This window comes from Gouania willdenowi, chromosome 15, assembly GCF_900634775.1.
Source record: "Gouania willdenowi chromosome 15, fGouWil2.1, whole genome shotgun sequence".
NCBI lineage: Eukaryota > Metazoa > Chordata > Actinopteri > Blenniiformes > Gobiesocidae > Gouania > Gouania willdenowi.
Genome location: NC_041058.1, coordinates 27269451 through 27284575, shown reverse-complemented (window position 1 = coordinate 27284575; position 15125 = coordinate 27269451). Strand labels below are relative to the sequence as shown.

Genomic DNA, 15125 nt, shown 5'->3' with positions numbered 1-15125 from the left:
AGTTGATTAAACCACATATTTTTTTCTTCATCTCTATCTTCTTTGTTTGAGAATCTTAAATCATTAATTCAGGCCTATGGTACTGTAATTGTATAATCAAGTAGTTTTATACCAACACGTCTTCTCTGGATTTGAAACAGAAACACGCACATTCTTGTTTGTTCTTACTGGCATTTTAGGCATTACTGCTCACCCCAATGCATATGCAAAGAGGTTACAGTATCTGTCCTAAAGATACTGCAAAAATTATGTCAAAAATAATTAACATTTCTTTAAATCTGAAGTCAAGCACATTCACAGTGGGCAGAATTGATGTAAACTCTAATATTAGTCAAATAAACAAGCAAATAAAATACAACATAAGAAGTGCCAAAGGGCTTCCATAATATGCAATCTCAGCCATGCAAACCTACCATATATGTTTATAGTCAATTGGAAATGGATGCCACATCAGCTTAAATTAGCTTGTGACTGTTGATAAGTGCTTTTGTTAAGTGCTTTTGTTTGGGGGTCCAACAGAAGTGCAGGGATTATTTGATAAGTGTGTTGGCGTTCAGGAGGGACTGCAACACAACAGTTCGTTGGAACACAACTGTAAATCCACTGTCTTAAACAACTCTTCTAAACTGACATTAAAAGTCATCAGTCTCCATTCACATCTACACACAAATATCTCCATCATATTTAAAAGGGACCATTAAGGGTCGCATTGAAAATTCATGAGCCTTCTTAGTCTTCCTCTTGTGATTTATCTGTGACCACCATATTGCCAGTTCCTTTTCAGAAGGAGTGACTCCAGTTTTTGTCTTAGAAGGGGCCCAAAACAATGCATTTCAGGCCCATTTCTTCTAGACAGAGGCCCTCCTCTTTAGCTTTCATGGAGGCGAGTGAGAGCCGGGGTTGGCCTAACATCTGTTTATGTCCAGGGCCAGGCAAGACCGGAGCACAGCGTGCCTTGGCGGCCCCCTTCTTCTCTCCCTGGGGGTCTTTGTTCCCGATTTCATGCTATCAGAGCGGCAGCATGTTTTCCTGCGCAGAGCTGTCAGGGACATAATGGGGCCTGAGTGGGGTCACATCAAGAGGGATGGGCATGAAAAATTGGTAAAATGTATCAAAAAGCCCACCCACTAGATGGTTGCCTAGCACCCTCAGTGGGGTGTGACAAGCCCCCTGCCTCCGTCTCAATGTTACCTTCCCATTTCCCCTTTTTTCATAGGCTGAATTCTCACACATACCCCCCCTCCTTACCAGAGTTGAACATTTAAAAAAAAATGATGCAAACAAATTAAAGGCTGGTGCAGGTGCTCGGGAAAAAAAATCAATGTTCTTTGTATTCGAGGAGGAGTTTTGTACTTTGTCACAGTCTTCTCAATAGGAAACAAAAGAGCTGGTCATATACCTGCCTGTCAGAATAAAGGCCTCCAAATGGGTCATATTAGTATTTTAACCATAGTAGGAAAAAGGCTGTTATCTATTGTAGCAATACTGTCTTCTTGTGTAATCATGTATTGTTTTAACTGTGAACAGTATTTAACATTATCTGTTGACTATAAGTTTAAGAAATATTTCCAGTGCTTTTAATTTAAAAGGGTAGAAATTGAATTGTTTTTTTTTTTCTGTGTGCAGCAACTGTTTAGCTCAAGAAATACTTATATTACCTATATTTTGATTTATGTTTTTATTAGTGCTGTCAAACGATTAAAATTTTTAATCGCGATCGCAGGATTTTTCTGAGTTGAGTTTCTTTTTTGCTGAAACTCTGTGTATTGTGTCGTAGCCACTGCTACACTGAAAAACTAGATATCCATCACAGCGGGGGCCCCAAAAATGTGATTGTCTGTACTAAGAGCCACATTATCAACATTTATGTCAGCATTTAAAAGAATGACCAATCTGAGCATTATTACAAGCTTGAAAACACACATTTTGTGTGTTTTTAAAACATTTTGTAGATTTTCTCGACAATATGACAATATGTTTTTGTTCTTGTCATTTTATTTAGTTTTCTGTTATTTCATGTAATTTTGTGTGTCTTTAAAGTTCTTTTGTATATGTTGTTGTTTTTGTAGTCATTTTGGGTGTTAAGTGAGTTGTTCAGTGTGTCTTTGTCATTTTGTGTGTTTCATGACTAATTTTTTGTATTGGTTTTTTTTTTTTTTTGTACTCTTCTTGACATTTTGTGCATTTTGCTATTGATTTCTGTGTTTCTGGATTATTTTTTTTTTAAATTATTTTGTTATTTATATAACTTCCAACTTCATGAATTTTATTTTGGGGGCCGTACAAAATTAGACCAAAGGATGCCTGTGGCCCCAGGTCGCCAGTTGCCCATGTCTTCCCTACACTGTGAGCCAAACTGCCAAGTCAGAACAACATGATCAAGCATGATTTTTGTGTTTTTAATCATTAGAGCATGCATTTAGCTAAGGCATCGTCAAACACACTATAATGCTGGAAAATATGTAATACCTTACCTGATGATATTACATTTATTTTCATGACATTATCTCAAAATGTATTATTATGATCAGTTTGTTGGTACTTACCAAGCCCCAGCCCCTGTTGAAAAGCAAAATTAAACTTTCATTAATTGCTTGATCTGATTAAATTGAATCCCAGTGTAATGAACTCATCACATGCTACGTTCTCATTGGACCAACACTAATCACCGACCTCTGATTAGGTTTTCGATACTTTGTGATTGACCCAGCTCCAACAAACAACCTCACTTTTCCGTTTCTTCTCATTGATTCCCATTTAGCGCTGTGGTGGAATGGGTAAATTAAATTAGAGTGCAGTGTTTTCTGGTGCTTAGTAAGTGTTTTAATACCATCAATATCACATGATGTGGGTTATATTTGAATGTGCAACAATGATTTCTTTATGGCCTGAGATTGGAGATTATTTCCTCATTACCAGAATAAAAGCTCTGTTTAAGGAAAACATCCTAGCTCAGTCCCCTGCATCCCAAAACTCTCTTTTTTAAGGCATAACATTCATATGAATGGCTATTGAAAAATTTGAGCTTGCACCGGCCTGTTGTAGAGGATAAAAAGACGCCTGTGCGTTAAACAGTCTTGCGGACATCTGCTCTGGTTGGTTTTAAAGTGCTGACTAAAAAGTGGCAAGGGGAGGTTTTGTCGATTAAATCTCTCATTAGGTTTTTCTTTGTACAGGTGGCAGTAATGTGTCAAGAGTCCTGCCTTGAGACAATGTCCTCCTCTTACTGAGACTAATATGCCCCAGGAGATCCCACCCTCCTTTTACTGCCACTACTTTACACAGAGACACGATCACAATGAAGCATCTGGTGGGCTTTTCCTGTGCAGAAAGCTTTTTCAGGGCCATTGTGTCTGCTTACAGAAAAGGATTGTAGAATTGTAGAGGCTCAGAGCTGTTTTTATGCGATGTTTAAGTTACAATATGGTTTTCTTAGTTTAGAAATGTTTTAAGTACCCAGCTAAATGTGTGATCTTGTCTAGTTGTGGAAGTTAGTGGAAGATGAAAAAAAAAACAAAAAAAAAAAACATGTGCATCTGTGTATCTGAACCCCCCAGTAGTGGGAGGTCACAGGGGTCAAAGTGATGAATTTTTATAGGCCTGTTCCTTGTGTTTCAGCCCTGTCCCTTTCTCTGCGCGCTGCACTGCCTCTCAAAGACAACTCTGCAGTGCAATTTGTCCTGTGGGGCCCAGCAGAATAGGTTAGCAGAGAAGTTAAATACCGAGGGGACACACACACACTCACACAAAACATATACATACATTGACTTTTTCTCTCATGCACCCCTCTGTCCTGTTGTCTAGAATGATTTGTGGCCTGTCCATTATCCTTTCCAAGGGGACAAATGCTTTTTGGCTGGTTTTCTGAAGGTAAATTGCAGCCCTCAATGCTCACTATTGTTTTTAGGAAAATTCCCAGATGTTATGATAATATATGAGGAAAAATAAGGGCACAATATCGCCCTCTTACCTCTGTGCTCGTTTTTTGCCAAAGGCGTAGCAGGTTTATGGACCTCCTACGATGGCCCACATTGCCCATCAATGGAAGTTCACGGGTAAGAGTTTCTTCAGGTTATTTGCAGTTTTGGACTGGCTTTACTGAGATTACCTACTGACCACCAGAGATTAAAGTAATGGATTACAAGTACTCATGTTAGTGTAATTGAGTTGCTTTTATTGGGTAATTTTTAAATCAGTCACTTTACTTTTTATATTTTAAAATAAGTAAAGTCATTCTAAAGTAAATTATTATTTTTTGTTTTAAAATGATCAACAGACATTGTGAAACTACAAAAAATGAAATGACCAGACAACAATCAAATGCATCACATCAAAGCCGACCAATCAGATTAAACGCAATGCACAGAATGCAGGTTATTTTCTCAGTTTTATAGTTCTTTTTTATTTTTATTTTTTTTTATTGAATTTATTGGTGTTATTCTGTTTTAAAAAATAATTGTACATTATGTTTTTATGTGGCTAGATTTATTAGCAAAAATAAACGTGTGGGGTGAAAGTAACTAGTAACTTTTACTTTGAGTACTATTTAATTGAGGTGTTTTTTACTTGTACTTCAGTATTTTATGTACGACTTACTTATACTACTTTTTTAATCAACAGTACTACTACTAGTAGAAAATATCAGTACTCTTTACACCTCTGCTGACCCCTAGGTCAACCTAAGTCTTATCTTTGCTAGTAATAATGTGATCCCTACATGTTGAAATTCTAATCCTAAAGCTTTTATGTGTGTGCGTGCATGTCTGTGTCATTGATAAATCCACTGTGTGTTTGGTGATATTAAATTAGCTGCCTCAGTGGAAAAGCGAAGTGCATATCGCTGGCTTGTGTCCAGTCCGATTGGGTTTGTGTGGTTGGGTGGGGTTTTGTCCGTGTGCTGATTTACTAGCTTCAGTGTGTAATCACTGGCAGAAACGCAAGAGGCCAAATTTGTTGTTGCCTTTGTTAGAGGCTCCTTTCCGCCCCTTGCCCCGGCAAATGTCGCAATCAATAAGTACACGGATTGGCATGATGAACGACGGAGAATAGAAGTGAAAGTGATTGGAGTGCTGTGCCATTTGCTGCTGAACCCACCAAGCTCCCGCCCTTCATCCCCCTCCCTCCTCCGTCACTTGCTGGCAGAACTCAACTCAGCTGGCAGGCTTTGCTTTGCAGGGCAGCGGGAAAATAATGGCACATTCTGACAATGGCACTGCCTCTGCTGACACAGGGGGGAGCCCCTGTCCTCTGCTTCTGGTAATGAAGAATGAATAGTTAGCTCATTGTCCACTTATCGTTCTTCTCTCCTCTCTACCCCCCCCCCCCCCCCCCCCCCCCCCCCCCCCCCACACACACACACACACACACACACACTTAGACACTCTCTGACTAATTGAGCTTTAATCGCCAGTTTCTAAGTGCGCTCAATGGGTGATTATAGTGTTGGAATGATAGGTTAGTGAGCAGTGTAAATTATGTGAGTGACAATGGGTGTAATGTAGAGGAAGATGGGGCGGCTTAGCTGAAAATGATCGGCCTGTACACTTATATGACAGAAATTAAAACCCTGCATTAAAATAGAAAACTACAAAGAAGGCTTTCACAACACGGTGGATCCCCTCCATCTGTTGGATACACTACAGACAAAGCACATGTGAGTGTGTGTATATGTGTGCGTGCACGTGCATGATTGTGTGTCAGTCTTTGAAGTGGAACAGATTGCTTAAACTTTGCTTCTAAGGAGAGCAGCTGGAATAGAGAGGTCCTTTAAACAGCCGCTTCCTCCTCCGACAGTCATGGGATTATCCTCCATTGATGCACAAAGCTAAGCGCCTTCCTCAGCAACCTCTCATCCCAGCTACCCCACTGCCCACTTACCCTGCATCCCTTCAATGCCTCCCTGGTCCTCTGCAAACATTCTGTTGCTGACCTCTGACCCATAATGCAGAGCTGTAATGCCAAGTCAGAATCCCACAAACTGCTGCCTTACCTGGCCGCATGTTTCCTCTTCCTCTTACAGGCACACTATCAAACAAGGGACCAATTGTTGCTTTGAATAATTAAAGTAAGGTTATTTACAGTGATCAGAAAGCCTGTTTACTGTCTAATTCATTCAGTCAGCAGAGCCTTTGATGGGCAGAATTTGCCTGGCGGTTGTAAATGCCCAACAGAGAACTGGTAGCAGCAGGAAAGCACTCATTACTACAGTGATGTGGGTCTAAGTGACAGCATGACTCTTACTTTCCCTGACTCATGGATAAACACACCTTTGTGTCTGCCGGAAATCCAGGTATTTTTTTTTTTTTTTATTGGTTTATATAACAGGGACAGTCAACATTAATATCCATATAGAAAATGTACCAGATTAGCCAGAAAGCTATTTTTCATCTGTAGTCCCTGGACAGAATGTTCAAATGTCACCCTAAAAGAATACAAATGACAAGAAATATACAATAAAATATAGTGAAAATGAACTCATTTAGATCATTTTGAATTGTTATATCTTAAGCAATCCATCCAAAAACAAAGGATTTCTTTTTTAGAGGGTTTCTTGACCACATAATACAGACCAAAATTGTATAAGCATATAATTCAGAAGTAAAATAATCCTACATCTGCTGTTTGCAATGATTGAACCACAACAGTAGTAATTTAATCCCTAAAAACGCTGCATAATGGATTTATGAGGTGTATTTTTTTATATAATATATTTTACAATATATGCTCGAGCCTCTTTTTTATATTTTACAATATATGCTCTAACCTCTTTTTTTTATGTTCTATAAATAATTAAATGTATTTGATTACAAAAGTTACCTTTTTGTTGTTGTTTTTTTTTTTTTTTTTTTTTCATATCTTTATTAAGTAAAGTTAAATGCATGTGTGAAAATGTTGAATCAGAAAAATATGGCTATTATTTAAAAATAGAAATAAAAGTAGAAGTTTAGGTCTGAGAAACAATAGCACGTAAACAAATAATGAAGTAGTATTTTTTAAACCTGATAGTTGACTTTTGATGAAAGGATTAGATGCTCCCAATGAGGGTAACATAAGTGCAATGTTTTTCACAGAGGATGACAGTCAGACAGCCATGATCAATCGTGTGCAATCAACCTCTACCTCAACTGACTGCACTGGCACGCCAAGCGGTCGCTCAATGAACATACAAATAGATCAATTCATCTCTTGTCAGCTACCAGTAGTATGCAGATGTGCAGCCATAGTTACCTGAAATATAACTTGCTTCCATGGAAACTTAGATTAGATATGTTTCAATTATTCATATATTGTTTGTATGAATAAATCACTTTTTGCACTCTCTCTAACTGCTGTACTTCAAAATCGAACACCATTTGTAGCCTTATCAACAGCACCTGATAATGATGCAAAGGTCTAGAATCAAGAATTGAGAATTACAGCATTTCTTCATTTGTTTTCAACATTTTCACCTATTAAATATTAAATGTACAACTCCATGACTTTGGCTTCAAATTTAAAAACAATCTATTTAAATCAAAGCTTTAATAAAAACCAAAATTATTTAAATGTTCTGCATTTTTTTAAACTTTAAACTCCACATGTAACACAAAATGCTGTAATACCAAACAGTGTGCCAGTTTAAATTACTAGAAGCCACAATACCTTTTAGCTCATGAATTAAGTCATGTTAATCATTATATAAAAATGCAAGATGGATCATGGATCTTCACTAACAGAAACACAAAACCTTTATTTTGGACCATTGATTTAGCTCATGTAGTTATAGACATTCTTTAAATGAATGCATGGCTACTCCCCTACCTCAGCTGGAGTTGTATCAAAAATTTAGATATTGATAATCAGGTGACAAATTTACCTTAGAAAAAATACAAGTCAATACAGACTCGAGGGCAGACAGATATCCATATGAAAATAATGATAAAATAAACAATGAATTTGTTTAAACGTGTTATGAGTTTTTCCAACTTGGATTTTAATTACACTAAATTGAAAATTTTGTTCTACATTTAATTTGTTTTGCATAAACTACATTGAGCATATTCACAAGATGTTTTGGCTACAATGACTTTTCGACAGGGACACTATCTCTTGCCCTTTTTACTCACTCCTTCTTCGGCCTATTCATTGTACAAAGCTGCTTAAGCACACTTAAGCGCATTAGCATTTGGCTGCCAGGGGACCATATTGACCCTGCATTTGGATGGGCTAAATGAGTGAAAGATGGAGCGATTTGTTGGGGCTTTAGAAAGTTCCTAATAGGGAGGGGAGGTGCGGTGAAAGCATGGAGGAATTGACTTGGTTTCGAGGGCGGGAATGCACTTAGTTTCACTTTCTCTCAGTGCAGTGTTGGTCTTAATCTGGTGTGCCATCCCATCGTGGCCGAATCAGGACTGATTTGTGACATTTTAGCCAAAAGGGCCCTTTTCTGTCGGGAATATTGGCTTGACCCGATTATCTAATCTGTGCTTTGAATTTTAATCAGGTCTCTCAGCCTCTACTGTGTGGTATGGGAACCACTGGCCGAGGGATTTCCTCATTCAGCTGTCTTCAAACACAGATGGCCAAATGTTTAACTAATTGTTAAGAGCGTCTACAAAGAGGAATTTAACCATGCACACAGTCCATGGGGTCAGTACATAGAGCCAGATAAAGAGAAGGGACTGTGAGCTGGTAGTTTGTAGGATGGTTCTTTAGAACCCATTCTAATGCAGCACGGATAGTGTGTGGTGAGGGGCTTTTTTGAGGGTACCAGAAAGTTGTGATCTAAGATTGTGCAAATTGAATTATTTATTGTCGGTTTTCATACACTTAATATGTATATTTTTTTCAAATGTTTGTAGATTTTACTGTTTTTTCTTATTGTTCTTTTTCACTTGCAGAGTCTGTGCTCCACTGCCACCATGCAAACTGTCAGAGCTGCTGAAACCAATGAGGTTGACAAGCTAATTTTCCGCGAGAGTGACAACGACCGAAAGGTATATTGAAAACACTAAAGGCCATAAATCATCCTCAGTGTGATCATTAATTGTATATTTATTACTGAACTTTACATTATTAATTTTGCTTTGCAATTTTATACTGTATATTTAATCTTCAGGTAACCATAGTTTCATACCATAACATGTAGGAATCTGTTGAAAGCTCCTGAGGATATGAATGCACCCTACTACAGCAGCTCACTGTTACTCATTAGGCCTCCCATTATCAAGGGCAGCTCATCATATTAGTGTTGCTATTAATCAGAGCACTATTTCTCTGTCTTTGCTCATTTAGGTTGTTCTTCAACTTGAAAAGAAGCTTTTTAATTATGCCAACCAAGACATTTTCCGGGAAAACAATGGGACCTCAGTAAGTCACCCTTTAAATTCCCAACCCTTTATACACCCATTCTATTTATCACAGCTTTAATGTGTCTGATTGAATATATGACCAACAATTATAACATGTCTAATTATTGTGAAAGGGACAAAAGCAAACATGGTAATACAACTTTATGTGTTTGCGTGTGTGCTTGTCTGTGTGTGTACTTAAAGCATTTATATATATTTATATATTATGTCTATATTTATGCTCAGTAGTAAACAGTATAGTCACTAACATATGTATCTAAAACTTAAATAATAATGTATACAAAATTATTTTGTATACATGAGCTGCAATGTAGGACCCAGATCTGTTTTTACATGATTTTTAGCATATTTATTTCTACCACATTAGGGAAGCAACATTTAACTCAACATGCATTAAGATGTCATCGAGGGGTCCCAGAAGAGCTAGTGTTAAGTGTTTGCCTTTATGTTTTTTTTAAACGTCATGTTACCATTAGCAGTAGCATTGTTCTCTCTTATATCTTTGTGTAGTGGTATATGATTTTTACATAATTGGTTTTAACCTGTAACTGCATCATAATGAGTGTGTGCATTCTCACCTCCTGCCTTTTTAACATTCAGCACAACACACTTCTATGTCGACTATTACTATGATTGTAGAGAAGTGGCAACAAAAATGAATAATAAAGGTGCCAGAGACCGGGGACCCCCACTGTACCTGAATGTGGTTGAACACAGACATGGACAATGAAGAAGAGTCATGTGGAGTCTGTGATAATCACATTTAATCACAGGGAGGAGAGATTCAAGGTAGAAAATGGAAGGGTGGGGAAGAGTTGGTTATTGTAAAGTGAGTATGAAGTTGTAGGCTACGTCCCAAGGGCGAGCCCCTGGGCGAAGCCCCCCGAGGAGCACTTGAATAGCAGGCCGCCCCGGGCCCGCACACACCGAGGACAGACCCCAAGGCAACCAGGAGACGAGACAAGCACCAAGCCATACCCAAAGGGAGGAGGCACCCCCACGCCCCGCCGGGCCAACACCGCCCGGAGAGACCCTGCGAAGAGAGCCCCCAGCAACACGCCCCCCGAGACCCACCGCCTCACCATGCTCGACCGCACCATCCTGATGTATTTGTACTCTACACGGTGGCCCAGACATCAACAGAGGGGCCGGGCCCCCACCCGACAGGCCCAAAAATGTAATCCTACCCACCTCCCTGTTATGGTGCCTCTCCATTGAGGAATGGAGAGGCACCATAACAGGGAGGTGGGTTCCCTATCCCCTGTGTGAATGTGTGTGTTTAGTGAAGGTGCAATTAAAAGAAAGGGGATGGGGGGGAGCGGTGCTCCCCGTCCAACCTTTGTGTATATATTTGTATGTAATGCAATAGCTCCGGAGGGTGGAAGTGGTGGTCGCACCCTCTGGGGGTGGTGTGTTGAGGTGCGATTAAAATTGGAGGGATTGGTAGGGCAACTTGAGGTGGGAATGCCTCCCCATGCCATTACTCAGTAGCACAGGCGGCGGGACCCTCCACCCCCAGCCACACCATCCAGCCCAAGGGTTGGGTATGGGTGTGTGGTGCACCAAGTGAGTGAGCCAGACCAGCTGGGAGTGAAGTGAAGTGTTCATTTAGGAGGCTTGTCTGGTGCAAGCCTGGCCCATCCACATTGCGGGCCACCGGAAAGCGTAGATGGCGCGGACCCCAGGGACTCGCCGAGCAGCACGCCCGAAGAACCACCCTGCAGCCCCCCCGTCCCGGCATAGCGCCCACGGGAACCGGCGCACCCAGCCAGCAGACCAACCATCCCTGACGCGGATCCGCCAGGGCAAGAACCACAGGCCGCGCCCCCACACACCCAACCAGCACAACTCCAGGGGAGGCCCCTGCATGGGCAAGGCCCCATTGCGCTCCCCCATCCCACCTCCGGCACACGCCACACACTGGCCCACACGGTCCCCCAAGTGAGCCATGGAGGGGGGGGGCCTATCTCCGGCGACGGTGCGCTCCAGGGAACAAAGCCAAAGCACCCAGATGGGCAGGCAGAGCAACCTACAGCAACAACCCGCCACCCAGCGACCCAGGATGTAAGTGCCGGCCCCAAGCACTAGCCACCCCTAGTGCTACCCCCACCCTGGACCCCCCCCCCCCCCCCCCCCCCCCCCACCAGGAGCCACAAATCCCACCACTCCAGGCCCCCCGATGAGCCCACCCCCAAGCTAACCCACCCGGCGCAGCCCAGCCTGCCCCCCAGGCGAAAGCCACAGCCCCCCCACCAGCACCCAGGGCCGACAGGAGCCCCCCAACGCCCAACCCAACAGGAGAGCAGGCGCAAGAACAAAGGAAGGGGAAGAGGGGAGGACGAGACAGGGGGACAGAGAGCAAGGGTAAAGAGCGTCAGAGAAATATGCAAGCCCCCAGCCCCACGGGCCACCCAGACGTTTACGGAGGGGGCTGGAGAGCAAAATCAAACCGCCCAGGGTCAGCGAGGACATCCAGAAGGAACGCACGCAGAAGCACCCATACACCCCGGCAACCCACCCAAGCCACCCAGGCCACCCCACATGCCTAGGGAGGTCCAGGTCTACAGTTGGATTAGTGTGTTAGTAAAGAGTGGTGCTGGCAGTCGCTTGCAGGCTAGATCATTAGGCTAAGAAAGTCCAACGCTCCTCAAAGCATGTTATTTTATTTTTTCTGAGAGCCGACATCTTTTCCATGGAAATAAATTCTATGAGGAGATTTTGCCATTGGTTTTTGTTTAAGGATTTTTTATCTTTCCAATACACTAATATTGTTTTTTTTTTTTTTGCTATGGTGAGTGTCGCAAGGATGGATTGCGATTGGTTTGCTGGAAGATCAAGCATCGTCAGGTCTCCTATGAGACAGATTTGGAGAGAGAGGAATCCAGCAGTCCAAAATGGAGGACAGTTTTTCAGTAATTAGAAACCAAAACTGTTGAACTGGGGAACAGAGCAGACATGTAAATAAGAATCAGCGTTCCCTGGGTGCACTGAGAGCAGGTGTCTGTTGGGGAGAAGCCCATTTTATACATTTTCTGTTGGGTAATGTGGGATCTGTGGAGGACTTTGTATTGAATTTGCTGTAGGTTTGTGTTTTTTGTCATCTTAAAAGTATTACAACAAATTTCTGTCCAGAAATTGGTGTTCGTGGTGATTGAAAGCGATTGGTAAGTGATTAGAGTTAGTGTTCGAGAGTGCTCTGTATATTCTGTATTTTTTATTTTATTTTGTTGCTTATTTTTCATATATATAGCCAGTTCTGGAGGTTGTAAGGTAATTTGATCTACAGGAGTGTTTTTCTTGATTGTTTCTGTTACTTGTAAGTACTGTAAAAAATGTTTATTCATGTTGAATGTTTGGGTTAGATTGTTACAGTATATGTCCTGAGCTTGTCATTTTCGAAGATGTCTTGGAGATGAGTGATTCCACTTTCTTCCCATATTTTTAGATAGAGCGGTGTTTTTCTGTTTCTAAAGTCAGGGTTGTGCCAGATTGGAGACAGCATGCTAGTTTTTAATTGAACATTTGTAATGTCCAGGGCTTTCCACCACACAGTCAGGGTGGAGGCACTCAGTGGGTTTTTAAAGCAGTTGTGACGTTTGAGGGTCGTGGTGATAAAAGGGAGATCAGAGAGTTTTTATGCAGTCAAACTGTTCGATTTCTAGCCAGGTGTTGTAGTATTCTTTTGGTTTTAGCCATTCTGTTAAGTATAATATTTGGTTTGCTAAGTAATAATGCATGAAATTAGCGGCTTCTAAACTACCCTCGTTTTTATTTTTTTGAAGGGTTGAAAGGCATTTTTTTTTTTTTTTTATTCCTCGCATCAAATTTTGTAATTGTAGAATCTAATCTTTGGAACTATTGCGTTGGTGGTTTCAGTGGGATCATAGAGAATAGATAGTTTATTTTAGGTAAGACTTTCATTTTAACTGAGGCTATTCTGCCAAGGAGTGAGATGGGGAGATTGTTCCATCTTCGCAGATCATCTGTGACTTTATCCAATAGCTTCTAAATATTAAATCCATAGCAATCATAGCAATTTCATTTTGTGATGTTGGAAAAAAAAAAAATCTTGCAAAGTAAGTACTAGAAACCTGGTAAATACTAGAATTTGAATTTGCAGCTCTCAAATTACATTAAAAATGTCATATTAAATCTTCTAATTATCTTTTAAACTTAGTTTACTTAACCATTAATGCTAATGGGTTCATTCTCATGAAGGAACTATTCAAACTCTTTTTAATTTTCTCCATAGAGACATCATCAAAGGTTTGCACCAAAGCAGTGGGAAAAAGGTCATTTAGCTGGTAATTAAAGTTGCTATATAGACATCGTTGTGTCTTTAGCACACAATATACAAGGTCGATATCTGCAAACAGATATCGACCTTGTACATTGTACTTTATGGAACCGGAGTGATGAAACAGTAGCTCTGAGACTCTCAGCTACGCTCATTTCCTCCTTCCTCCCTTCATTGCTCTTTTCCTGCTGCAACCTCCTTGCCAAAGCCTGACAAGATGGATGATATAATGGGAGCATCAGAGATAATCTGATGGTCATGGTCTAGTTAAACACACCATGTTATGATCCTTATAAAACAAACTACCTCTCCAAAAGGATAAATGTCCCTCCTCACTCCCCTCCACTGGGGAAGAGGGGGTGGAAAAAATCCATTGCATCCTTCATCAACTGCAAGACTTGTACCAGCTTGACAGAAATTTAATTCGAGGCTGCTCTTGAAAATAATTATTGTATTTTGAGAGGAGTAATCATTGGCTGGGACATGATTGAATGTGTCCATGGCTATTGACTTTTGCGATGATTAATAGCTTTGTTTAGTCGATATTCCCCTCGAAATTGTATAATTAATTATCCCTGGCGCTGTCATGGCAGGACGATGGAGGGCCCTGATGAGTATTTGGGAAGATTAAAATTGCTGGGCGCTTGTGGCGTCAAGGGGCACCATGGGGCCTTGCTCCGGAGGAAGTAAGGGTGGAGCGGTTTGTGTGTGTGTGTGTGTGTGTGTGTGTGTGTGTGTGTGTGTGTGTGTGTGCCTGTGTGTGCGCGTATTGTGTCGTTTAACTGTACATCTCTGTGTTTCTCTCCTCCTGACACACACATACACACCCAAGCCAGTTTTCCTCCTCCATGGCCATTGATTTTGTTTCAGTATCTCTTTATTGTAACTTTATCAGTGTGGTGTCTGCAGATGTGGGGACTGGAAGAAGAGGGTGTGTTTGTGTACTAGCTCCTTCAAGTGATGAACCTCCCTGTCTGGTATGCCTCTCCTTGGCATGCCAGCAATGCATCTTCCAGCATTACTCAAAAGCACTGAGAACATGAGAGGGTCATCAGAAAGAAAAATCCCAAAGAGCAAATGCTGCTGTGGCTTTAGGTTTTTCATATATCACCTGTCAGAGCAAGTGGAAAAAGAGATGCTGTGCTAAATTAAATCTGACCTTACAGATATATAAACATTTAATTTAGCATACCTCTATATTAAATGCTTTGGACCTGTATTGGGTACTAACTATGCTTTTTCAATGGTTTCATTAAAATAATTTTCCTGTAATCGGTGATTATTTTCAACAAGTAATGTGTCCAAACCAAAACAGAATGTATATTTTGTAATGAGCTTATTCAGCTGTGTATGCATTGTTTTTACAGGTATATCTTTAGAAGTTAGCAATAACCATGTATTACTCAACTAGTCTTGTAATACTTAGTCTGCATCACAAGGGGGTGTAGTGAGCTACAGGAATATATCAACATATAAGA

The 15125-nt window shown here is 40.8% G+C and overlaps 1 protein-coding gene across 2 annotated transcripts in view; it reads left to right on the top strand.

Annotated features, from left to right (window-relative positions):
• inpp5a (inositol polyphosphate-5-phosphatase A) overlaps nt 1-15125 on the top strand; it is a 243586-nt gene that overhangs the window by 196513 nt on the left and 31948 nt on the right. For both annotated transcript variants that reach the window (XM_028467693.1, XM_028467694.1), the window contains exons 10-11: nt 8880-8975; nt 9274-9348. In XM_028467693.1, coding sequence (XP_028323494.1) covers nt 8880-8975; nt 9274-9348 — 171 coding nt within the window. The remainder of the gene's footprint in view (nt 1-8879; nt 8976-9273; nt 9349-15125) is intronic.